Source organism: Mesoplodon bidens (genome assembly GCF_964165515.1).
Source record: "Mesoplodon bidens genome assembly, chromosome: 15".
Lineage (NCBI taxonomy): Eukaryota > Metazoa > Chordata > Mammalia > Artiodactyla > Ziphiidae > Mesoplodon > Mesoplodon bidens.
This window is the reverse complement of record NC_138171.1, coordinates 2343844-2370137: the sequence shown is the minus strand read 5'-3', so window position 1 is coordinate 2370137 and position 26294 is coordinate 2343844. Positions and strand designations below refer to the sequence as shown.

Here is a 26294-nt window from a genome sequence, read left to right as displayed (position 1 = left end):
ACTACTGTCCAATCCCATTCATGTGATTAGAAATTTTCTTTCAGAGAACAAAGGGCTTATTCGTGTACTTTGTGCTAATCTCCGGCAATCATAGAACTGTCATTTTTATCTTTGTCAGTGACAATTGGGCATCAGAAATGATTGATCCACTCAGGTTTTTGCTGATGTTAATTTGTTTACCGACAGGGAGGACGGGACTACAAAGGCAGTTTGGAATTTTCCTGTCACTTGAAAAAGAATGTGATTATTCCCTCACTGGGGGGGGGGACATTGCCCTGGAGCCACAGCCCACTCCTCACCTTGGTTGCCCTCGTCCACCCGAGGACCCCTGTCTGTGAGCTCTGGAGTCTGTACACACACGGAAATGTCTGGTTTCCTCACATTTAAAAACAGTTTTATATTAAACCCACACGTGGGGATTGCTGGGGACTGGGGGGAAGTGAAGGAGCTGAAACGAGGGAACGTTCTGTTATTATTTCAAGGCAGCCAATAATAAAAGGTGAACGCAGGGGCACACACTTATCAAACCTAACAGTGAGGGGCCCTTTTGAGTTTCTAGAATAAATAGTAATTAAATCATGTAAGCTGTAATTTCATGACAGTGAAATTGCTTAAAAAACCAATCCTCCCACCATAATTGCCGAGATACCCACACTTTTATAAACACTAGGTAACTTTATCCGTCGTTTTTATCAGCAGAATGTGACACTGGCTGTTGGTGCCTCATAATTTACCACCATGTTAGGTGACAGCTGCAAAAGCACACGTATGGAAAAGGCACTAATGTGATCCCGGTGAACGCGCGGCTTCCGAGATGTCTTTTCCTGCAGGGGGTTTGCAAACGGTCCAGGTGATGGAGTCATTGGGAGGGGCTGACAGTTTAGTGCCTAATTACTGTTTGGGAAACACAGCAACGTGCCTGCCCTGCAATGTCAGTAGACGATCTGCCTTCCACGCCTGCTTCCAAGTCACCGAGAAAGCTCTCGGCTGCCCCCAGGTCACCAGGGAATTGGTTGAGGGTAAAGAAACTCCTCCCCCCGCATGGCTCAGACTCAGGTTGAACCCAAAGTTGATAGTGACGGGGAGACGCGTTTGCAGAAATGAGAAAGCTGTGTTTCAGAGAGAATGAACATGCTTTCATTGCTTTGGGTCGATGTTCCTTTTTCTAAGGCCTCAGCTAATTCCCTGTGGGGTAGAGATAAAACCCAGTACCTGAAGGTCGAAAAGTCAATTAAATCACCACTTTCTCGAAGCTCATTAGAGACCAAGGACCCGCTGCTGGAAATAAGCTGTGAGTGGGCGCCTGCCCGCCAGGCTGGTCCCCAGAGCCCTGACCTTCTCCCCTTCCTCTTGCAGTCAAGTTCAGCAGCTGCCTGGGGACCAAGGGGACACACTATGAGACCGACAGCATGGACTTCAAAGTCGGGGCTGACGGGACGGTCTTCGCCACCCGGGAGCTGCAGATCCCCTCCGAGCAGGTGGCCTTCACCGTGACCGCGTGGGACCGCCAGACGGCCAAGCGCTGGGACGCCGCGGTACGGCTGCTGGTGGCCCAGACCTCGCCCGAGCGCTCCGGACACAAGGTAAGATGTGACTACATGCGGGGGGGTGGGGGGGCTGGGTAGGGGTCCTCCCTCCTTCAGGTCACCAAGCAGAACCTCTGCAGAGGCTGACACTTGAGTGGGCAGCGTGTGCCGGGAGGGGGACCCCTGACCTCCCACCTTCCCAGACAGGGCTGCCCACAGGCTCCACCCCCACTGAGTTTAGTGCACAGCTGTCAGCACCCTTTTGCGGACAAGGGCCCCACAGCTCCGCTTCTCACCGGGCACCTCTCCTGCCTGAGGCTTGTAGCCCACCAGCCCCGGAGGCTCCCAAGGCCTGGAGGGACAAGAAGTAAGACAGAGGCCACATGGCTGGCCTTGCGAGGTGGCCAGAGTAGCTGGCGTGAGACTGATTCAGAGAGAGGGAAATGGGGAGGGGGGAAGGAGGGGGAGGGGGAGGGGGAGGGATGGCACCCTTCACATAGACACACACCAGCCACTGTCACCGGCCTCCGCAGCCCTCCCTCCAGCTTCACCTCTGACTCAGCTGCGTGGCCCTGTTGACTGGACAGGAGGGGTGAATTCACTTCCCCTGGTCCTGAAAGGCCTGTCAGCCCCATAGGCCCCAGGAATCCAGGACCAGACCCCTCAGCCCCCAGAAATCCCCACATTAGGTTTCCCGTGTCTGAGGGGGACCAGGTCTGCTTACCTCTGCCCGTCCCGTGTTTCGGCATCTGCATTGGCCTCCGGTGTGAGGGCTCCCCGGTCAGCAGAGAAGTTGCTGCCCAGCTGACCCGCATGACAGGTCCAGCTACACACGTCCACCTACATGAAGGGTGGACCCGTGGGGAGGGAGACGCCCTTACAGTCAACAGGAGGCCTCGGGGTCATTAGTGTTATGATGTGTGTGCGGTTCACCAGCAAAAGAAACACACCGGTTAAAGCAGGACAGGCCGTCGGGGACAGCATTTGTGGGTATTCTCTCGGAAAAGGGTTTGAGGGAAGTAGAGGGTCAGACCAAGTTGACCAGATCCCTTTCTGCAGATTTGCCCAGAACCTCACAGGACTAAAGGGTTCGGTGAACCTCAGTGGGAGACAGTCTGCAAGTTTCCCCAAACCTATTTGACCAAGGAACCTTCTTAAGGGGACATCTTACAAGGCAGGTGTTCCAAGGAACCCACTTTGGAAAACAGGGGCTGTGTTTCATGTGTCTTGTTAAACAACATAGAGGTGGTTTTGGTGAGAAAAGGGAAAGACTCGGTGGATAGCCTTATCTTGGTGGTGAGCTGACCCCGTCAGGAAGGACGTCCTGAGTGCCCTCGTGGGTGTGCTGAACCAGGTGTTGAAACACGCTTCTAACGGGCGCCCCCCAGATCGTGAGCGTCACCTTGAGGATGTTGAAAAACCTGAGACAGATGGATGTGGTTTTCCATTCCTTCCCGAATGACCGTGACAAGCCACACCCTGGTGAGAGGGCAGCGTGGCCCACGCAGGGGGCCCTGCCTGTCGGCGGCCAGGCCATGGGCAGCAGTGGGAAGGCTTACATCCCTGACTGTGAATCAAAAACTGCGCCTTGTGGGCAAGGAGTAGGGCTCCCTAACGCCTGTGGATGGCCTCAGATAAAAGGCATTAATTAAAAATATAGGGACTTCCCTGGCGGTCCAGTGGTTGAGACTTTGCCTTTCAATGCAGGGGGTGTGGGTTTGATCCCTGGTTGGGGAGCTAGGATCCCACATGCCTCGCGGCCAAGAGACCAAGACATAATACAGAAGCAATACTGTAACAAATTCAGTAAAGACTTTGAGGATGGTCCACATCAAAAAAAAATCTTTAAAAAAGTAAAAAGAAAATAAAAATAACGACACCTTTTGTCAGGCATGTTAATGAAGCAATTTCTGATGCAGTTAATCCCCTAATCCTCCAAAAGGGTGACTGCAGTTAGTCCCCAGGACACGTGAACCTCCAACCCCACAGCAGGCAGGCCCGAGAAGCACCCGACCTGCAGATTCCATATCCCAGGCTCAGAGCATCCTTGGAGGTGACTTTGTGGGGTTACACCCTGAGCACATGAAACAGGACCCTGTAAGTAGTGGGCAGAGTCTCTGCAGCCCACCTAACCCAGTCCTTCCCTGTTTTATTTCATGTCTCCTTCGTTGCTGATGGCTCCCTGCTTCCTCCTTCTTCAAATCCAAAGAGCCCTGCCCTGACCTTCTAGGACCCACCTAGACCCTGCCCTGAGTGTGTCCACATTGACCCTCACAACATCCCCAGAAGTGGGCGCTGTCACTGTCCCCACTTTACAGGTGGGGAAGCAGAATCAGGTGACTGCAACCGCTTTGCTGCATGGGAGAACTGATGTTCTGGAAAGGAGTGAAACAACGACTTTCTAGGGGCAGCTGAGCCCGGCATCGTAACGGAGCCTGGCTGCCCTGGATTGTCAGTTTGAATCAAGGCTTCTCCGGCTTACTGGCTGATGTTCTAGGACAAGCATACAACCTCTCTGAGGTTTACTGCTCTCGAAAATGGGACAGCAATGTTACCTACATCCTATCCAAGGGTTGTCGAGAGGATTATGTGAGCTTATGTGAGGTCAGGCAGGGTGCAGGCTCTATGAGAGCCCTGTCCCCAAAGAGGCAAAAAATAGTTGCTCTTATTGCTGTCATTGTCATGGTCCCAGCCCTCTGAGCCATGTGCTCATCATGGCCACTGGGCCCTCACCAGGGTGGTGCCGGGGGGACAGGGAGGAGGGTCTGTGTGTGGGACACTGGGTCACTCAGTTGATGTGCCCTTACAGAGTCCAGCGCCAACCTTTGAATAATGTCACTCTGTAAATGGGTTAAGGTGGTGCCAGATTGCTGTTGTCCTTAGTCACCTGCCAGAAGCAAATGTAAATCTTCTCCAGTGGAAAGTATCATACCAGACCTCAAATTATATCTCCTTTTATATACAATGTCTAGCACTCAACTGAAAATGACTAGAGGGACAAAGCAAGATAAATAAAAATCAAGAGAGGGAGCAGATGGTAATTAAAGACCCACAGGGCTCCAGGTAGTAGAGTTATCAGACATAGATTGTATCATAATCGTGCTCACTGTCCTTAAGCACATTAAACGCAAGATTTTGACAGAGGATTGGAAGATTAAAAAAGAACTAATTGGGCAGTTTAGGACTGAAAAATATAACAAACAAAATTAAGAGCTCAATGGACAGATATATCTGCAGATTAGACACAGTTGAAGAGAAGATTAACGAAGCCAAAAACATCAGAAGAAATATTCAGGCCAAAGTGTAAAGAGATATCCAGAGAGAAAACACAAAGGAAAGAGTAAGAGATATTGGGGAAATGGTAAGAAGTTCTGACATGAGTATGTTTGGAATATGAGGGGGAGAGATAAAATGGAGCAAAAGTAATATATGAAAAAATATTGGCAGAAAATATTCCAAAACTGGCAACAGACATCCAGGCATAGATTCAAAAAGCCCTATGAACTCTAAACAGGATAAATATAAAGACAACTGCACTTAGGCACTTTCTTGGTCCATTCAGTCAGTAGGCTATAACAAAACACCATGAACTGGGGGGCTTACAAACAATAGAAATTCATTTCTCACTCCTCTGGAGGCTGGAGGTCTGAATCAGAGTGGCACAGGGTCAGGTTCCTATGAGGGCCCTCTTCCAGATTGCTGCCTTCAGACTTATATCCTCACATGGCAGAGAGCAAAGATAGGAGGCCGGCTCACTCACAGCTCCTGTAAGGACACTAATCCTGTTATGGAGACTCCATCCTGATGACCTCCCCTGATCCTAATCACCCCCCCAAAGGCCTCACCTCCTAATATCATCCCATTGGGAGATAGTGTTTCAACAAAAGAATTTTGGGAGGACACAGTCCACAATAGGCATTTTAAGGTAAAATAGTTGAAAGCAAAAGTCAAGGAGAAAATCTTGGAAGCAAATAGAAAAGACAGAGTTTCTTTGAAAGAGGAATTATTAGATGTAAAACTGACTTCTCAACAGGAACTATGGAGGTTAGAAGACAATGGAATGATATTTTTAAAGTGCTAAAGAAAATAGAATTCTATTATTCAGTAAAATGTCCTTCACGGAGTAAAGGTGAATAAAGACATTTTTAAACAAATAAAAACTGAGAGAATCTGTCACAAGTTGTGTTCTTCAGGCAAAAATAAGATGATTTGAAGTAGAAAACCAAGAATGAGAAGATTAAGTAGATGGGAAAATACCAGTATATAATTACAGGGTAATGTTTTGTGGGATGTAAAGAAGATGACTCAAATTCATGACAAGAATGGCATAGATTTTGAGAAGGGATAAATGGAGTCAAAGGGATCTAGGATGCTTGTGTTGTCCTGGAAGACGATGGAAATATCAAACTAATATTATACTTGGATGAGACACATTATTAAGAGCCATAGTGATGGATACGTTACTTTAAGGTGCACATGAAACACTGACCACGAATGATCATAGTCTAGGTCCAAAAGTAAATCTTAACTTCAGGAGTTACCTAATGTCTACATAGTGTCTAAACTAGCACTAAATTGATAAAAATGTATCTATTATAAAAACAGATATTTATTTCTCTTGGAATTTTCCTATAATTCTAACACTACCATATATGAACATCTCATGCTATAGCTGGATAATTTAAATATGCGATTTTTTTTTTTTTTTTTTGCAGTACGCGGGCCTCTCACTGTTGTGGCCTCTCCCGTTGCGGAGCACAGGCTCCGGACGCGCAGGCTCAGCGGCCATGGCTCACGGGCCTAGCCGCTCCGTGGCATGTGGGATCTTCCCAGACCGGGGCACGAACCCGTGTCCCCTGCATTAGCAGGCGGATTCTCAACCACTGCGCCACCAGGGAAGCCCTATAGCTGGATAATTTAGTATTAGTAACACAGCACTGGGCAGGGGACAGCTAAATTCTCCCTCCATTCTAGATGTATTTCTTGTTTATTGTCACCTTTTTTAGTCTTCACATTTAGGCAGTATTTTTTAAAAGACCCTTAAATAACATAATTTGTCATTTTCCCCAGTAATTAATGTGAATTTTCAAATAAACATGCTTCTTAAACAATAAAAAACAGTCATAGGATTAAGTTCTAACATAATAGCTGGAAAATAGAATAATAAAGCTTATCAATCCAAAAAAATGCAAGGAAAGAAAAGTGAAATGATAGATGAGATATTTGTCTTTGAGTAAGATGGTAGATTTACAAATATATTATTAATTATAATAATTGAAAATAAATTCACTCATAATTAAAAGAAAAACTGACAGGTTATATTTTTAAAAATCCAACTATATCCAGCTTACAAAAGATACATCTAAAAAGTATAAGGATAAAAAACAAATACTGGATGCTAACACATATATGGAATCTAAAAAAAAAAATGGTCATGAAGAACCTAGGGACAGGATGGGAATAAAGACACAGACCTACTAGAGAATGGACTTAAGGACACAGGGAGGGGGAAGGGTAAGCTGGGACAAAGTGAGAGAGTGGCATGGACATATATACACTACCAAATGTAAAACCGATAGCTAGTGGGAGGCAGCCGCATAGCACAGGGAGATCAGCTCGGTGCTTTGTGACCACCTAGAGGAGTGGGAGGGAGGGAGACACAAGAGGGAAGAGCTATGGGGATATATGTCTATGTATAGCTGATTCACTTTGTTATAAAGCAGAAACTAACACACCATTGTAAAGCAATTATATTCCAATAAAGATGTTGAAAAAAAAAGTATAAGGATAGAGAAAGTTGAAAGTAAAAGCATAGGGAGGGAAATACCATGCAAATACTAATCAAAAGAAAGTTGGTGAGGGCTCTGTTACTATAAGAATCAAATTTGTGTGCACTTGTAATATGACTTCAAAATATTTGAGCAAAAATTGATAGAACTATAAGGAGAAATAAATAAGTATACAATCAATGGTAAATTTTAACAAATATCTCTGAGTAAGTAATAGAACAAGCAGACAAAATATCAGTAAGGAAATAGAAGATTAGGAGCACAGAATTAAGAAGTCTGACCTTAGTGAGATGTATATAAAACACAGAAACCGACTGCTGCTAAATACAGATTCTTTTCAAGTATACTCAGAACATTTACCAAATTTAGCCATAGGCTGGGCCTTCAAGCAAAATTCAACATGCTTCAAAAGTTTAGAATCAAACATAGTTTGTGTTCTTACCTCAGAGCAATTAAGCTAGAAATCGATAACAAAGAAAATAACTGAAAAATCCCCATAGATTTGGAAGTTAAGTAAGTGCCTTCTTATTAACCCTCGGGTAGAAAAGAAATCACATGAAAATGAGAGAATATCCTGACCTGAGTAATAAAACTAGCTGGATATAGCTGAAGTCACACCAGATAGAAATGCGTAGCCTTACATACGTATATTAGAAGGTAAAGAAGGCAGAAAATCAGTGATGTTAACATTCATCTCAAGAAATTATAAAAAGAACAGGAAATGAAACACTTTGTGTTTCAACACAAAGGAGAAAATAATGAAACAAAATAATAGAATCAACAAAGGCAAAAGTTGGTTCTTTACTGAATTGTAGACTTAGTAAGAAAAAACACCTGCAAATAATCTCTACCTGGAATGGAAAGAGGACATCATGACCAATCACACAGACATTAGAAAGGTCATCTGCGGGCATTATGTACAATTTATACCAATATATTTGAAAATATACGTGAAATGGATAACATTCTAGAATATAAAATTTACCAAAACTAACATGAAAGGAAAATCTGAACTGTTTTATTATTATGAACAAAATTTTCATTCAGATTTTTATCGCAAAAAAATACCCACACCAGGATGGCTCCACTGGTAAGTTGTAACCAAGCTGTAAGGAGTTAAAACTCATCTTACAAGAGGGGTCACTTCCCCAACCAAATGGGCACCATGCTGAAACCAGCAAGAACCTTGCCCAAAGCCAGCACGAACCTTGAAAGAACAGTGAGAGAAAGGGTCATTACATGCCAGTCTACTCATAAATAGATGGGAAGAAGCTGAAGCAAAATGTTAACACACTCAAATACAGCCATGTTTACATGGGATATATAATGGCCACATTCGTCTGTTCCAAGAATGAGAGATTTGGTTTAACACTTAAAAGTTAATCCAAGTAATTCAACACAGAATAAAGAATAAACATCACATGATCATCTGAATACTGACTGTTAAATTTAACTTCATTCAGGATGAAAATATTCGACAAATTAGGAAAAGAAGAGACCATTCTTAATCTCACAAAGGGTGTCCACAGCAAACATCCAGTCTACAGTCGGAATACTCGAAGCCTTCCTTGACATCAGAAATAGGACAAGGACACTCTTACATTACACGCCAGAGCTTCAAGCCAGTGAGGTGAGGCAAGAAAAAGAAATTGGAATAAATAGAACTAGCGTTATATGTAGCTTATATAATTGTGAATGTAGAAAATCCGAAATAATCTGTAGATAAGTAACTGGAATTAATGAATAATGTTAGCAAAGGCACTGGATATAAAAGCAATTGCACCTCTACGGACCAGGAATAAATAGTTAGAAAATAAAATCTGAACCAGATACCAATTACAATAGCATTAAAAATTATAGTTAGGGCTTCCCTGGTGGTGCAGTGGTTGAGAGTCCGCCTGCCGATGCAGGGGACACGGGTTCATGCCCCGGTCTGGGAAGATCCCACATGCCGTGGAGCAGCTGGGCCCGTGAGCCATGGCCGCTGAGCCTGCGCGTCCAGAGCCTGTGCTCCTCAACGGGAGAGGCCACAGCAGTGAGAGGCCCGCGTACCGCAAAAAAAAAAAAAAAAATTACAGTTGTAAACCTAACAAAATTTTCAAGACCCTTACATATTACTGAGAACAATTAAAGAAGATCTTTAAAAATAGAGGGATGTGCCCTGCTCATAACATAAGAGACTTAAAGTTGTGAGGATGTCAGTTCTACCCAAAGGTTTCTATAGATTCAATACAATCCCAACAAAAATCCCAGCATGTTTTTTCTTTGCTTGTCTTTAGAAGGGTTAAGAGCTGACTTTAAACTTTTAAATAGAAATACAAGGGGCCAAGAATAACCTAGAACCACACAAAGATGTGAGGACCTGGTGTTTCAGACATCAAGACCACAAGTGAAGCACCCGTTTCTCGACCTCACCACTACTGGCATGTGGGACCCGGCGTGGGCCGCGTGGCACTGCAGGGTGTTCAACAGCATCCCCGGCCCCCACCTCCTAGATGCCAGCAGCACCCCAGCACCCCCGCTTGCACCCAAAGCTGTCTCCAGTCATTGCCAATTGCTCCCCAGGGGCAAAATCGCCCCATCGGAGAACCACTGAACTACAGTAATTAAACAGTGTCGTTTGAGAGCAAAACAAATGGAACAGAATAGCAAGCCCAGAAAAAATACTTAATGTTTTAAAAACTCGTCTTCATGGAGGTTTTTTTTTCAACACAGTTCACCCGCTTCACATACACGACTTGATGAGCCTTGTCAAACGCGCATGGTGCCAACACTTGATTTGTTTGAGTGGCACCAGATGGCAAAGGCCAGAAAACTACAGCCCACAGGTCACGTCTGACCTGCCACCTGCCTTTTGATGGCCTGAAAGCTAAGAATGGTTTCTGTATTTTTAAATGGTTGTATAAGTGTCTGTATTAATATCCTCGACTTTGCTTCTTGGCCTACAAAGCCTAAAATATTTAACTCTCTGACCCTTTAACAAAAAGCCTGCTAAGCCCTGCTTAGAATAGTGGGTGGGGACTATCTTTTCAATAAGTGATGCTGGGCCAGTCGGGTACCCTTAAGAGGAAAACGTGAAGTGACCCTGTACCACACTCCACACCCCAGATCAATTCCAGGTGGATTGTAAATCTGAGTGTTCAAGACAAACCAAACAAATGGAAGAGAATATAGGGAGAGCTGTGTGGGGAAAGCTTCCTTATACACAACCCGTGAAGCACGGGGTATGCAGGGCAGGTCGATGATTGGACCTGGTTACAAATAAGAATGCACTCTTCAGAGCACATACTTAAAGAAGTGAAAAGATAAGCCAGAGCTGGAGAGAGGATATTTGTGACCCTTAATGACTGACCAAGGAGGCACATCCAGAATATATAAAGGGCGCCTCAAATCACTACATAAAGACAGATAACCTAATGATAGAAGAAAAAAGAACACAGGCTCTCCACCAAAGATAAGAGCCGGTGGGTGGATCAGTGTGAGGACCTGTCCACCTCAACAGGGCAATGCAGATTAAAGCCAAAAATCCACCAGAATGGCTAACCTTAGAAAGACTGGAAATACCAAATATTGGCGAGAATGTGCAGAAGCTAGAGTTACCGTGTGCTCTTGGTGGGTGTGCATAATGGTGCAGCCTTTCTCGCAACAACGGGCGTTTTCATTGGAAGCTGAATATACGTTTGCCTGGTTGAAAGGAAAACTGTTCCTCTTCTCACACTTCTGACACCAAAGGGGTAGGTTTTCCACCCCAGCCAGTTCTCTGACTTTCCAGGGACACCAACTGGGTGTTCTCTAATTTAATTCAGTTCTGACACTCGCAGCCCGGAGTCAGCGCAGACCCCGCAGGCTCAGGGTTCAGTCCCAAAAGCCCACCCCGCTTCGGGCGTCCGTTACAAGTGGTGGGTCTCCAGGTTACTCGCTTCCGCCCAGCTTGGTTCCCACGACCCCCACCTCAGTTTGATAATTTGCTACGATGGGTCACAGAACTCAGGGCAACACTCACTTACTCTTCCTGGTTTACCATGAAGGATATTATAAAGGACATAGAGGAGCATCCGATGAAGAGTTACTTAGGGCAAAGTCTGGAAGGGTCTCAAGTGCAAGGGCTTCTATCCCTGTGGCGATGGGGTGCACCACCCTCCTGGCACATGGACGTGTTCATCAGCCTCGAAGCTCTCCACACCCCAGAGTTTAGGGACTTTTATGGAGGTTTCATCACGTAGCCATGATCGATGAACTCAACCTCCAGCCCCTCCCCTCTCCCCAGAGGATGGGGGGTGGGTCTGAGAGCTCCAAGCTTCTAATCATGGCTTAGGCTTTCTGGTGGCCAGCCCCCTCCAGGAGCCCCCCCGCCAGAGTCACCTCACGAGGACAAAAGGTGCTCTCTCACCCAGGAAATTCCTAGGGGCCTAGGAGCTCTGGGTAAAATACTCCTGTCAGCCCATCACTGCAGAGATTAGTTTTGAGAGCTCTGTGGAGGGCAAAGACCAAATGCGTATTTTTTATTATGCTGCTGGTTTTAGGTACAAGCCCAACGGAAGTGTGTACACATTCATACCAACAGCTCTGCGCCAGAATTTGATAAACCTGAAAAGAACCCAAACACTCATCCTCATTACGTTGGATAAGTGCCTGGTGGTGGATTCATACAGTGAATTGCTATATAGCCGCAAACATGAACAAAGCAACAGGATGGGTAAATCTCACAGACACATATCGAGGGAAAGAGGGCAGGCACCCAGGCAGGAAAGTGCAGACTGTGAGCCCAGACGTGGACAGCTCAGAGTGCGTGTACAGCCGCGCAGGGGACCACTGTGGGAGGTGAGAGGAGGTGGCCCTGGTCGGGGCCTGAGGGACGTGAGGGGGTCCTGGGGGCAGGTGTTCATTCTGTGATCACTCGTGTCTGTTCACTGACATTCCAAGCACTTTCCTGCATGTCGCTTATAATTCACAATTTTCAAACATTTTCTAATGCGTGCAGAGGGCTTCCTGGCTGGGTTTGGAGAGGTGGGGTGTCCAACGAGAACGTTGCCAGCGGGAGTTGTGTCAGCAGAAGTTTCTAGAAACACAAGGGCCTCCTTCAAAGGAGCCATTTGCAGCATTAAAAGTCCCGAGAAGCTCTTACCAAGAGGAGCCTTGGAGCAAATCCCTGGAGGAGGGTGCGAGGGGACCCCCTAATTTCCCGGTTCCATAAATTCCATCTCTCCCGTGTCAAGGTCCCGTCAAGCGCAGTCTCCCTTGCACGTTATTCCAGCGACTGTGGAGCCAGCAAAACTGACAGCTTTCCAGTTAGGTGAACCATAAAAATTTGGCAACTTCTCCCCTTTTCCTTTCCTTTCTTAGCAACAATTTAAAGGCGGTCTTTTTGTGGGTAATACAAGCAGGGCTGGAATCTGGAAGAACTTTCTGTGTGCAGTCTTGCAGGAAAGCTGATAGCAATTCAATTAGAAAATGTAAATGAGGTCACGTATTTCCCATGGGAGTGCTGAATCGCCCCCGAGGAATCAGAGCAATATTCCAGCCTAGCTGTAAATACTGAAGATAAAGTTCGTTGTCATCTGACTGGCTGCCGTAGTGCTTGGAATTGTCAATGGGACCTGTGGGTATAGTTTGCAAGAAAGAAACTGATGTTTATGAAACTAATATTGGGTCTTAGAGTATGTCAGCATCTATGAAAGATAAACTCAGCTGAGCGTTACCCAGCAGCCGGACCAGGCCCAGATGCTGAAGCGCCTTCTTTCCTTGGGGTCTCGGCCTCCCCGGGTGGATGGGCTGAACTTTGCCCCCCAAAGTTCCTGTGGTTGAAGTCCAAACCCACAGAACCTCAGAATGGGACTGGGTTTTCAGATGTGGTTAGTTCAGGTGAGGTCCCTAGGGCGGGCGGACCCTAATCCAACATGACAAGTGAACTTATTAAAAGGGGAATTTGGACGCAGACACACTCACGGACAGAACTTCGTGTGCAGATGAAGACAGGGATCGAGGTGACGCTTCTCCAAGCCAAGGAACCCGGAAGGTTGCCGGCAGCCACCAGAATCTAGGAGAGGGGCTGGGACACATCTGCTTGGCCCTCGGGAGGAACAGCCCTGCCACGCCTGCGTCTCGGCCTGTGGCCTCCAGAACTGAGACATGAGCGTCTGTTGTGGAAGCGCCCCAGTCTGTGGTGCTTTGATTCGGTGACACCAGGACACTCAGTCACCAGGGGTGTGGCCAGTGCCTTCCAGCTGAGGTGGACGCCCAACCCTGGGGCTGTGCCGGCAGACCCAAGGCAGCCTCCCAAAGACGGGATGTGAGTCCGGAGCCGGGCATCCAACCCAGTGCTCCGGACGCCTCAAGTCCTATCCTCGCCTCTGCTTGGGTCTCCAGGACCGGCAAGGACAAGGCTTGCCAAGACCCCGATTCTTTAAGCCCCTGGGGTCCATCACCCCCATCCCCACGGTCTGCCCCCTGCGAGTGGGCGGAGCTCATCTTGGTATCATGGATGCCCAGGTTGGTTACCAGACAATGGAATGGGGAGGGCCTGGTTGAGAAGCCATTCCTACAACCCCCTGGCGGTGCAGCCCCTAAGGAAAGTCTGGCCCGCGAGCGGCCCTGCGTCCCAGCATCACCCGCTTTCCATGAGCTCCAGAGGGCTAGTGCCCGCACCTGAACCCCTACACTGCCGACTTGGAGTTTTAACCAAAGGGGGCGCGTGGGGCTTTCCACGCCAGACGTCACCTTGGGAAAGCACCTGAAGGTCATTAGGTGGAGCCGAGTGACAGAGTGCACACCTTCAAAAAGTAGCAAGATGGTCCTTATATGCTTTTCCAAAAGACGGCCTCAATGTGACTGAGAAACAGCAACTCTCAGAAAACAGACAACAGTGTGGTCAGTGGGCTTGCAGACAGCCGTCCACGTGCCTGTTTTCCCCGGGAGGACGGCAGCTGCCTTAGTGGGTGATAATGACCTCCTCACTCCTGCAAGTTCAGGCGGTGCCGCCCATGCAGGCCTGCTTCAGGCGCAGGCTTGACTGCCTGGGGGACGGCAGGAGAAACAAGTGTTTCCTTCTCCACGTCAGAGGCCGTACAACTGCCGGGAAGGAGGCTGGTCCCTCCAGAGTCTGTGGTCATGACCGCAGCCCGGTGGCCCGCCCCGGCGATGGGCGATCAGTAGTAGATCTCAGCGGATGCGCAGAACTCCCCAGAAGACTGCAGCGTTTAACTCTGCCAGCGTGAAGGCACGAGTGACTTCTAATTGCTGGAAGGTGCGTTTTCTGCAGTTGTGGAGAGCCGCCCTGGGGCGGGGCTGCCAGCTGCCCTGGGGTCCGCAGGTGGAGGAGGTCCAGCTCGGGCCGTGTTTCAGGCTGCAGACGGCCTTGAACGAGTGTCGGGGTCAACCCTTCATTTTGCACAGGAAAGGTGCCCAGGGTCCCACAGCCCAGGGAGAAAAGCATCACGGTCATTGGTCACTTTCCCTGGCCTGTCCCAGGGTCGGGGGGTGGGTCGCAGCCTGGGGCACCGTCTCACGGAGACTTGAGGGGGACAAGGGAATGAAGACGAGGGGTGGCTCACTGGCTTCCACGGCTGGGGGGAGCAAAGGGCACGAGAGAGAGGGGCCGCTGCCAGGCAGGGAAGCCTCGGACACGCAGGCCAGGGGAGAGGAATGGACTGCACGACCCTGCCCTGTCTCGTTCCTGTGGGCCAAGGAGCGAGACCCCGAGGGGGCAAGTGAGCGGCGGGCGTGCTCGAAGGACTCTGAGCCCCGTGAGTCAGAAAGATCCCAAGTCGCCCCCTTGGTCACTGGGTGAGTGAAGACTGTTTGCATGTCCCCGCCGGACACTTCGTAACGTTCTAAGATGCAACGGCATCACCGGGAATGGTCCCACGAGGGCGGCGACAGGCCTGACCACTGAGCTGCAGCCACGGGGTGGACTAAGGTGGGGTGCCTGGCGGGGGGCTGGACCGGGAGAGGGTAGAGGCTGCCGCTGTGTCCTGGAGGTCAGGACTCATCTGAGTCGAGACCTGAGATGAGAGAAGCCAGCATTCCCACAGAGGGAGCATCCGCAGGCTGGGGGAGGTGGCCGGGCAGGTCCCTGGCCAGGCGGCCCTTGGTCAGGCGTCTGAGTCTATTTTAGGGTGTGTCAGGGCCCCAGGGAGGGCTGAAAGTGGGGCGGGAGGGTGGCTCCTTCCGCTGCAGCCCCGGGTCGGCCTGCTTCCTGCTTGTCTCTGCAGGGCTGGTTTGCTAAGTGGGGTGGAGGCCCCCAGGGGCCGGCCCAGCTCCGTCTCCTGCCCCGTGGGGTCCATCACTCCTCACCCCTGTACTCTGGGCACTGTCCCGTCCCTGCCCTGGGAGGTCCCGCCACCCAGTACCCCTGCCTGGATCCTAGAATCCCCCCTCTCTCAGCTTCTCCTTTTCCTGAAACAAAACAAAAGCCTCAGAGGGCACTTGGCCATGCCCATCCCACCAGATCCACCGCTTTGCCCCCATGTCCCTATGGGGGTGATGTCCCGTCACTTCTGCAGGACCTGCCCCACCCCCAGCAGTGCTCTCCGCTTCTCCTTCAGCAAAGCAGGCGCTGTGATGTGAGTTCAAAAAGGAGGGGAGAGAGACCCTCCCTCACTGCCTGTCAGACACTAACCTTCCTCCCGACCAAAGCCTTCCAGGATCACCCACACCGACAAAACTGACCATTTTTCTCACTAATTGACACCAATATGAGTGACGCCTCTCGGTCCCACTGCTAACAACTCCAGGAAAATGTCATACATTTTGGCCTAACTTGCTAATTTAATTTTTTTTTTTACTGTGATTGTATTTTTTTTCTGTAAACTACAGAGTAATTTCATTTATGTTGTTCCTGGCAAAACATAATTTTCTGGATTCTCCAGAGCCAGTTACCAGCCAGGGGACTCGCAGGAGATGCCTGGAGACAGCTTGGCTTGTGTCAACGGCAGGAGGTGGGGGCAGGCGGGGATGCTGCTCAACACCCTGCAAATGCGCAGGACACCCCCCAGAGGATGCCCTGGGTCCACACGTCGGCGCAAGCCGGGCAGGGGCAGGCGGAACTGCTCGGGCGCTGGGGGTCCTTGCCGTGCCGGGGGGTGAGGATGGCCGAGCAGCCTGGCCAGGCTCGTGGAGGTGACACACACACACGGTGGGGCGGGCTTGTCTGAACGTTTGGGCATCCCCCCAACTTCCTTACCGTGGCCCCTAAAGCAGACATGTCCTCCCCTGTGCTCCCGTCCGTTACACCTGCATTCTGCCTGCTCCCTGGGCTGCACGGGTGGGCGCATTGTCTTGTGTCTTCATTTCTGGGCGGACACAAGGCTGAAGAGGGCAAGGGGTGTGCTCTGAGTGTCTGTTAAAAGAAGTGTGGTTTTGACACTACGGAAGAACGTCAAGCCTTCCGTCGGGATGATGGTGATGGATGCGAGTTACCTAAAGAACCACGTCTCAGCTGTTCCCCCAGGGCTGCTCCCACCCCGAGTCCCTGGCCCATCTGCCTAGGACACGGGGGCACTGGGTGCCAGGGTCGCAAAGCACTGGTAGCATCTACCCTCCATGTCAGGGCGCCCCCGTCCAAGCCGAGGAGCAGGGAGGGGCCGAGGGAGTGGCCTGGGTTCCGACCCCAACCCCATGAGCCTGGGCCAGTCCCCGGACCTCTGCCCAGGTGTGAGTGAGCACAGCACCAGCCCCTGCCTTCCTGGGCTGTCATGGGCGTGAGTGAGCAGGCGGGAGGGGGTGCCCATCCCTGCCCCCTGCCCCGCACACAGCAAGCAGCGGGTACAGGAGTGTTCGCTTAAGACTGTCCTTCCAAATATAGATGCACAAGAAATAATCATGCTATTTCATTCAGGAAAACTTTCTTTGTATGATTTTTATGGGAATTTTCAAAACAATCTCCCCTTCTTAGAAGAGATCGCAAGTAAATACCATAGTGCTTTGCGGGGCATAGATAGGGCATTCGTCTTCCCTATAGTGTCCTGGATGTAAAAAAAAAATCCACTAAGTGCCTTTTCAGAACCAAACTCATGCAAATGTTTGTTTAGAATGGCTCCCATGCTGTTTGTTAAAGAACGGAGATATCTTTCTGTTGTTTTATTTTGTGTTTGTTAAATACCTTTTTATTCTGTCGGTCCTTAGCTACCATGGAAACCAGGCAGAAGGCTGCAGACAGAACCCTAGTTAAATATTTTAAATATACATGCTTGCAGGCAAACAAAAAGTACCATTTTTCAAATGTATATTGAAAGGGAAGCCGAAGGTAGAGAAATGAACTATCTGTATAGATTTTGGTGCCTCTTTTTTTTTTTTTTTAATGAAATCTAATTATCCTCCGTGAAAATCGGTACTGGGTTTGACATTTGGGAGGGTTGAGGAGTGGAAGGATGCTATTTCCCTTATTGAAGCATGTTTAACCCAAAGCTATAAGGAAGCAATGAAAACAGGAAGGCTGGTGAATCAGAGACAGAGGAGAGGGTCGTAAACAACGTTGATATTTGGGGAATGAATCTCATCTACCCTTGTTCCAGCATAAGTAGTGTTAGTCCACAATGCAGACATGGCATGTCATTCCCCAAGTGTTTCATTTTGAGTGCAGACCCATGAAATTCGTAACCTGGGGGCCCCAAGCCCTACATTGGTCGTGTTTCCGTGGCTGGGACGAGCCACCTCCTTCCCCAACATCAGGGCCACCGAGAGGGTCAGGTGAGACTCTGTGAGTGGGTCTTGGTCACTCTGCATGTGAGAAGATGCAGGAGCCTACAGGGCTGGACGCTGGACGCTGGTTGAAAGGAAAGGGGTCCCGGGTGGATGCCCCAGCGATGCTTTGTGCAGTGAGACACGCAGGCTGGTTGACCTTTGTGGCGAAAGAAAAGCAGCCCCGGCCTCGTCAGGGCTCCATCCTGAGGGCCTCCCCTCCCTGCATCTCGCGGGGAGCTCAGTGCAGGTGCAGGTCCCGGACCCCCGTCCCTCAGCTGCACACCCACTGCCCAGAGAGGGGCTGGACGCACGGCTCCTGGGCATATGGCCCAGTCTGGAGACCAGAGAGCAGGGAAGACCAGGGAAGTTAAAAAACACAATTCCCTCCCGCCTGCCCATCCCCTGCCTCCGCATTCAGGGTCCACGGGGCTGCACTGCCAGTCAGGGAAAGAAGATCACACAGGGCACCTTCCCAAGAAGGCACAGCTCTGGGTAATGAAAGCCCATGATTCCATGGGGGGGGGGGGCCGGAAAGCTGACCCCAAGCCCCTTGATCAAGAAGTGTCCTCGTGGACATTGGCGGTCAGCTCGCCTGGTTGGCACATCCCATGGGGAAATAACTTGAAAACTTCCCCATAACTTTAGCTTTTGTTGAATTGAGCAGACTTGTGTTCATGCTATTTTCTCAAAAGGGGGGGGAGTGTAGGGTGCTGAGGCAGGGTGGCACGGGACCCAACGGCTGCGTGGGAGGGCCCACGGCGGGTCAGGCTGTCCTCTGTGACCCCATCTTCGAAGGTCAGGGCTGCCAGGCGCTCCTTAGAAACGCACCAGGATCTGGGAATTTTGAAGCCGTTTTCATATCCACGTCGCCTCTTGAGGGCAGTGGCTTCTGCTGGGCCATCTTCTCTGGAGAACAGTGGAGCTCACTTGGCAGAAGCGGCCGGGCGTCCGTGGGGTTCCGTATATGGGGTGAGGATAGGGATGTGTCCAGGGCTCGGGCCAGAGGGGTGACTTTGGTGGTGGTGAGTGCAGGGCACATGCGCAGGACCCTGCTTTTGCTCCCGGCTCTTCAGAAGTGGCAGTTGGGTTTTTGGACTTTTTGTATCTTTTTCATACTTGACCTGAACTGCGCCGTGGGTGCAGTTCTTTTTAGTCCATTATAGTTTCTTTGTATCTGTTGCTCAAGGAGACGTCTGTCCAGGTGCAAGCCCTGCAGCAGGGGGCCCCGGGTCCCAGGTCCCTGCCTGTCTCGCAGTGGGACCCGTCACCTACACTCCCGGCACCAGGAGAGGTGAGCACTCCGTACCGCTTATTCGCTGCTAACCAGCTGTCACCCTCCTCAAACCATGATGGCTGGGAAGGGACTTGCTGCCTTGAAGACAGAGTCTGGATTCTTTATATCCCCTGCTCGGTGCCACTTCTGAGTGTTTCATGAGTCACCTATTTGCTTATACTTGGCTCTTCATAATTCTGTGCTCCTGCCAGGCGAGTGGTTGGGTGATAGAAGAAGATGACAAATTATAACTTTCCACGTGTAGCTGGAGAAGGTGCACAGGACTATCCTCCTCCCCAGACACTTTCCTCTCTCTTTTTTTTTTTCCTTTTTGAAAAAAAGAAGAAAAAAAAAAGAGGCACTAATTTAAAACCTGCCCCAGGTCAGTTTTACATGATTCATCTTTCACTTGTGAATGATGATGGAAAGGAAGTGACCCAGCTTCTTCCTGATGTTGGGGCGTCCCTGAAGGCCTCACCTAGAAGTCACACTTGATTACTCTCATAATCAGACACACAGAGCAGCCCTCCTTACAAGGAGAGCCGGCCCGGGCGGGCACAGGGCTGCTGGGAGCTTAACAAAATAAGATAATGTGCCCGGTGAGGAGATAAAAAACAAAAGCCACCTCAGGAAGGCGGGTGTGCAGGTCACTGCTGGGCTCCAGGTTCGGGCCGGGTGCCAGGAGAAGGTGGAAAGTGATGACTTTGGGGGGAGGATGGCAGTCGTGCAGCTTGCCTGTGAATCTGGGGCCTCGGCCTTCCCGTGAGAATGGAAGACGGTCCTTGTCTCCATTCCTCCCCTTTTCTCTTGAGTTCACTGAACTGTGTTCCTGAGCATGGGGGCTTTGTCACTTTGTCCCTGGAGAGAGGATGCCTATGCCTGAGACTGGTCCTGAAAACCTGCCGAGAGAGACCCCTGTCCTGGGCTCCCCAGACCCCCACGCGCTATAGACAGAGCTGGTGTACACACCCCTCGAGGGGGACCAGCCCAAGCAACCGCACAGGCACGGGATGGCGTTTTGTCTTTGCAAAGTGCAAGTCCATTGGGGCAGTGACTCCGTAGCTCACCTGTATCGCTCAGGAGCGAGACCACGGAACCCCCCAGGTTGTGACATGAAGAAGCTACGCTCCAGAAAGTACCCCAGCCTCCTGCCCATGCCCCAGCTGCCCCCAAACTGCAGAGCTCGTCCAGCCCTGGTGGGGGGGGAAACAGAGGCCCAGAGGCAGGAAAAGTCTCAGCCCGGGTCCCGGGCCCGGCACTAGGACCCCAGCCTGGGGAGGCTCCTCCCCTAGTAAATCACCATTTCAGAGCATCGTCAGCAGAACGAATCCGATGCTCAGCCCGATTGATGAAGGCTCAGTGGGAGAGGCCATCTGAAATGAGAAATGCTTTGTAAATAAGAGCTGATTAAGTAGCAGACGGATTTAGGGCCTCACAAACGAGCGTCTGGCCTCTGCGTGGTCTGTACCTGGGAGCCACGGCCCCTACCCTTCCTCCGCCCCTTTTGGGAAAGGCTCGCTGCGGGCGGAACAGGGCAGACGTGTGTCCTGAGCGGTCCTGGCCCCTCAAGATGCCCCTGTAAAAGCCCATCTGCCACCCCTTCCTGGGGCCAGGGCTCCAAGGGGTCCCCAGGGCCCAAACGCCACCACCCCCGCTGCACACCGTCCCCCGCTCGGCGGCTGCTTGTCGAGCACCAGCTACTCCCTGGGGTGGGCTGGGCTGAGAGTCCCATCAGGGGACCAGGTGATTTCCTCAGTGCTCGCCATCCTGCAAACCTGCAGATAACAGCTTGGCTGGCTCCAAGGCCGGCGCAGCAGTCAGGACCCTCTCAGAGCCCCACCAGTTACAAAACCTCTGACTTGGGCTGAACTGTCTATAAGGAACCAGTGATGTGGAGCCTGGCCAGCCTGTCAGGGCCGGGCTGTTGGTTTTGAGAAAATTGTGACACGTTACATACACAGAGGGAGAAAAAAACAAACAAAACACACACATATGTACACATGTACACACATGCATGTGTATATGATACATAAGCACACAGGCACGTGCACATATATGTGTGTGCACGTGTGTCTCTATGTGCCTGCCCCTGTCCATACATGCGTGTGCCTCTATAGGCCTGTAGGTGAACATGCACATGTGTACCAGGAGCACAGAGGCCACATTCATGTTATCACCCAACACCTGCCATCGTTGGCTCAGAAACACGGGTGACTGGGGTGCAGTGGGGAAATCGGCAGCTGTTGTCTGTTCAGAAATACCTTCAAGAGTGGCCGGAAACATGATTTACCAACCGTGTGATTACGCGTTGGGTTTGCGTGGCGCACTCTGGACGGCCCGATGTCCTCGCGGGTCCAGGAATGCGTGCTCGCCTCATCAGGTGACAGGTCATTGTCATCATCGGCGTTCCTCCCCCAGAGAAGTGGGTGTGTCTTCCCAGCTGAAGCTAGTGCAGGTCTGGCATCGATCTTCGCCAGATTTTGTTATTACATTTGTCTCACAGCTTTAAAATAGTAGCAAATATGTGCAATTTATTTAAACAACACTAGGGAAATTAACGCCATGCAAGCTCAGCCTAAGCAAATGAAGACAAAGCAGGTTTTTAAAAGGAGAACGGCTCGATGAAAACCTTGAAAATTCTGAGTCTAAAATTCAGAGGCTCGGGTGAGCTTCTGCAGGTGCCCAAGCATCAGCAGGCAAGGCAGACCTGCATTCTCTGTGCCGCACGTGGGAGATGTGGCAAGAGCTGGGATGGCCAGGCTCCACCTCCCAGAGGCCGCGCTTGTGGCCGGGACCCCTGGCCCAGCACCCCACACACGCATGCAGACGCGCTCAGAGCAAACACCAAGCGGGTCCCTTCTGCTGAGGCAGGTGCCTGCACCGGGTGACCCTGGTTTCCTGTGAGGCCAGGAGCCCCCGCAAGGTCATGCATCTGTGGAGCCTGGCAGTCCCCTGGAGGGCTCACTGGGCACATGCGGCAGGCATCAGCGCAGAGGTGGGGAGTCCAGGTGGGAATCTCACACTCGGCATTTCTAAGCTGGAAGCTGACGCCGCGGGAACTCAGAAATGCCTCTGCTGGTCCGAGGTTTTTCACTGACGTCCTTGGGCCTCTCCGATGGGAATGTCCATGTTTGCCCAGCCCACTGCACACTGACACGAGGACCCGTAGAGGGGATGGAGCCTCATGAAGAAACCCCAGAAGTGAGGGAGGCACACAGATCCTGCCTCTGCCTAAAGAGCTGTGTGGCCTTCAGAAGTTACTTGGCCTCTCTGAGCCGCCCGGTCACCTCCCTGGTAGAGGGGGCATGACCTTCCTGTAGCCTTGGCAGTAGGGAAGATGCAGGCAGAGACAGTTCAGAGCGCTCAGAGCCCACGAGGCGTTGGCTGCCCCTGACGCGTGGAGAGCAGTTGTCTGCATCCTGGCTGCAAGGGGGGGGTGTGTGGCCAGGACCATCCTGAACACTGTTCTGTGTTGCCCATCAAGGAGGCTAGAGATGACCCCACCCCTGTCATCATGAGAGACGCAGGGTTGGTCACAAGGCAGCAGCATCTGTTAGTTTGACTTGAATAGATGTTGAGAGAATGTCATGTTTCCGTAGAAATCAAGGCCACTGGGGATGCACACACCTTGCGTGGATCCTCTGATGAAGGATGGGAAGTGACCTAGGGAAGCCTTTTGGTTTTTAATTGCTGCAGACTCTTCAGTGCAGGAACTCAATACGAAAGACAGCTGGACCCCTGGTGGGGAAAGTCCCAGAGGGGGGTCTCTTTGGAGTGTGGCTTGTCCAGATGGATTTTTCCATTGATGTAGCATCAAGTTTTGGCGTTCAGGACTGACACGTTTGTTTGGTTTTTTTTTTAATAGTTTTGTCTACGTGTGTCTAACTTACTTCTCTGCAACTTTTTTGCAAAAGGGAGTGGGGAAGGTTCAACGGGCAATGCCAAGACCAAGGGGTTCTCACGGGGTGGGAGCTCAGCTGGAGGGTGGGGACCCCGCCGAGATTGGAGAGGGGCCGCTGCCCAGGGCCTCCAGCCAGCTCTGTCCTCTCTGGCTTGAGCTGTCCTGGTCCGAGGTCTGTCTCTGCCACATGAGCTCTCATATGCTCCTGGCTCTGAGACTCGGAGTGAAATGAACATCAACCATGAGAACGGTGCAGAGGCAGCCACACGGGGCACCTTGAAAATAAACATGGAGGTGATATAGGTGTAGATATCTTGTGTATATGTGAGTCCTGTTAGCTCTTCTAATTATACAATTTCATGTACATTATAACATTCAGAAATACAGAAAAGTAAAAGGAATAAATTAAAATAAAAACAAACTGGTGACCAGAGAAAACCAGAGTTTACATTTCTATGTATTTCCTTCCAATCTTTTCTCTATTCTTTGAAAAAAACATGGGGACTTATGCTGCCTGTATACTTTGGTGCCATTTCTCCACTTCCTATTAGTGTATGGAATTTCTTCATACCTTCAAAGAGTAACTTCTTTTTTTTCTTAATACATCTTTATGGAGTATAATTGCTTCACAATGCTGTGTTAGTTTCCGCTATACAACAAAATGAATCAGCTATATGCATACACATGTCCCCATATCCCCTCCCTCTTGAGCCTCCCTCCCACCTTCCCTACCCCACCCCTCTAGGCCGTCGCAAAGCACCGAGCTGATCTCCCTGTGCTATGTGGCTGCTTCCCACTAGCTTTCTATTTTACACTTGGTAGTGTATATAAGTCAATGCCCCTCTCTCCCTTCGTCCCAGCTTACCCTTCCCCCTCCCCACGTCCTCAAGTCCATTCTCTATGTCTACATCGTTTTCCTGCCCTGCCACTAGGTTCATCAGTACCATTTTTTTTTTTTAGATTCCATATAGATGCGTCAGCATACGGTATTTGTTTTTCTCTTTCTGACTTACAAAAAGTAACTTCTAATGACACGTAGTATCCCAAGATATGAACGTAGTATAATGCATTTAAATATTATTTACCACCATCAGACTTCCAGAATTTTTTCCTGGTATTTTTACTATTTCACATATACATAATGTTATTATAAAGACAGCCACAATGAACATCTTTATTTGGCGGGTTTGTCCACATGCAGTTCCGCTGGGACAGATTTCCAGCTGTGGAGTTATGGGGTCAAAAGCGAGGACCATTTCTGAGGCTTCTGATAGCTGTTGACAGAATGCTGCTCCCAGCAGTGAGGGGCCCCACTGACTTCAGAGCAGCCGACATTCAGTCCCGCTGGTTCCTGCCAGGCATGGGCTCTTATCAGTCTAATTTCCATAGCAACCCTCTGAGTTCAGTGCTGTTATTACCAAGCCCGTTTTATAAAAGAAGTAGCTGGAGCTGAGAGAGATTAAGGGAACTTGCCCCGTGTCACATGAATCTTTGGATGCAGGTAAACATAAGACACCAGGTCTGTTTAACGCCAAACCCCACACCGTCAACCATCACCCTCTGCTGACTCACTCACAACACGCTCCTCAGGGGGGAGGATTCATTTTGTTTACTCTTGTCAGTTTGATGGGTGAGGAGGATATATTGCTTTAATTTACATTGTTTGATGACTGGACAGTTTTCATGAGTTTATTGATCCTTTGTATTTATTTTCTGTTAATTATCTATTTGTGTCTTTTTCCTGTTATAATAAAGTTCCAATTTTTTCCTATTGATTTGTAGGAACTCTTTATATAGTCAGGCTCTTAGCTCTTTGTCAGCTTTGTTGTAAATTCATCAATTGCTTTTAGGGTATGTTTTCGTAAACAAGGGTTTTAAGTTAAAATGTATGAATATTTTCCTTTGTAGCTTTTTTCCATTGTTTTGGGCTTAAAAAGCCCTGATGTACTGGTTAAAGAGTCAGCTATATTTTCTTCTTTGTTTATGGTTTCTTAACCCCCATTTAATCTGTAGTCCATTTCTTTGTAGAGATGAGGGTCTTGCTAGATTTTTTTCCCTAACACGTCCCCACTTTTCCCAACACCATCCAATCTTTCCCTGGATCTAGGATAGTACAAATTCTAACAGATGCCTTTTCCTCTGCAAAACCTAACCAGGCTTCTTTTCCTCTTCTCTCCCTTCCAAATAACGCTGCAGAAAGGAAAGAAGAGTGCAGCCCTGGACCCTGTCCAGCCGCCGAATGACACGCTGTTGCCGTGGCCGCAGCATCACAGCTCCAATGGGCTGAGGCGGCAGAAACGGGACTGGGTCATCCCACCCATCAACGTGCCAGAAAACTCCCGCGGGCCCTTCCCGCAGCAGCTGGTGAGGGTAAGTGGGGACCGTCCTGCCGGTGGGGAAGCTCTCGGCTTTAGCCCCTGTGTCTCCCGGGATCTCGCGAATCAAGTCTGATGGGCTCGTTCCTGGAGCCTGGGACCAGCTCTAAACTGGGTGTCTAAGAAGGTCAAGATTTTGCCTTTTCAGTAATGAGATAAGTAATACACAGAACAGAGAAAAGTCAGAAGGGCAGTTGCGTCCTCCAGGGTGGACGGGCCTGCTTGCCTTGGGTCCTCTCTCTCCGGTTACTGTCCACTGGCTGTTCTGGTGCGTGGAAGGAGATGGGATGGAGACTTGGGTCATGGCCTTTGACCTCTGACACCTTCCTTTGGTCTGCACGTTCACACTTCTTCCCAATTATGACTAAGTTATTGAATGGAGAATGATGGCTTGTCCACGTTGACCATGATCTTGGTGAAAAGTCAGAGGTGCTGAGACTGAGCCGGAGGTGCCAGGGGGCAGTTCTGTGTCCCTTCCCTTAGGGTCACCTGCTCCCAGCAGCCACCACAAGGTTGCTTTTCCTGAAGGACTGAAGGACTCATTTTACAAATTTGTTTTTCAATGATTAAGGCCATCAACTAGCATTATCTTCTTCCCTTTGAAGGAAGATTGCAACCCAATCTGAGCAACAATTTGATAAAGTGGTGGTGAGAACCCCATTAAATAATCCCATCCGTGGCCAGCACCTCTCCCCACCTGTGGAGCTAGGGCCCCTGGAGTATTATTAAGGCGTCGGCTTCATTCCTTGG

At 49.8% G+C, this 26294-nt stretch overlaps 1 protein-coding gene across 1 annotated transcript in view; it reads left to right on the top strand.

Annotated features, from left to right (window-relative positions):
- CDH4 (cadherin 4) overlaps positions 1 to 26294 on the top strand; it is a gene marked incomplete at its 5' end in the record, with an annotated part of 569921 nt that overhangs the window by 408948 nt on the left and 134679 nt on the right. The window contains 2 exons of the mRNA XM_081257492.1: positions 1357 to 1583; positions 25366 to 25539. Of these exons, the coding sequence (XP_081113618.1) occupies positions 1357 to 1583; positions 25366 to 25539 (401 nt within the window). The remainder of the gene's footprint in view (positions 1 to 1356; positions 1584 to 25365; positions 25540 to 26294) is intronic.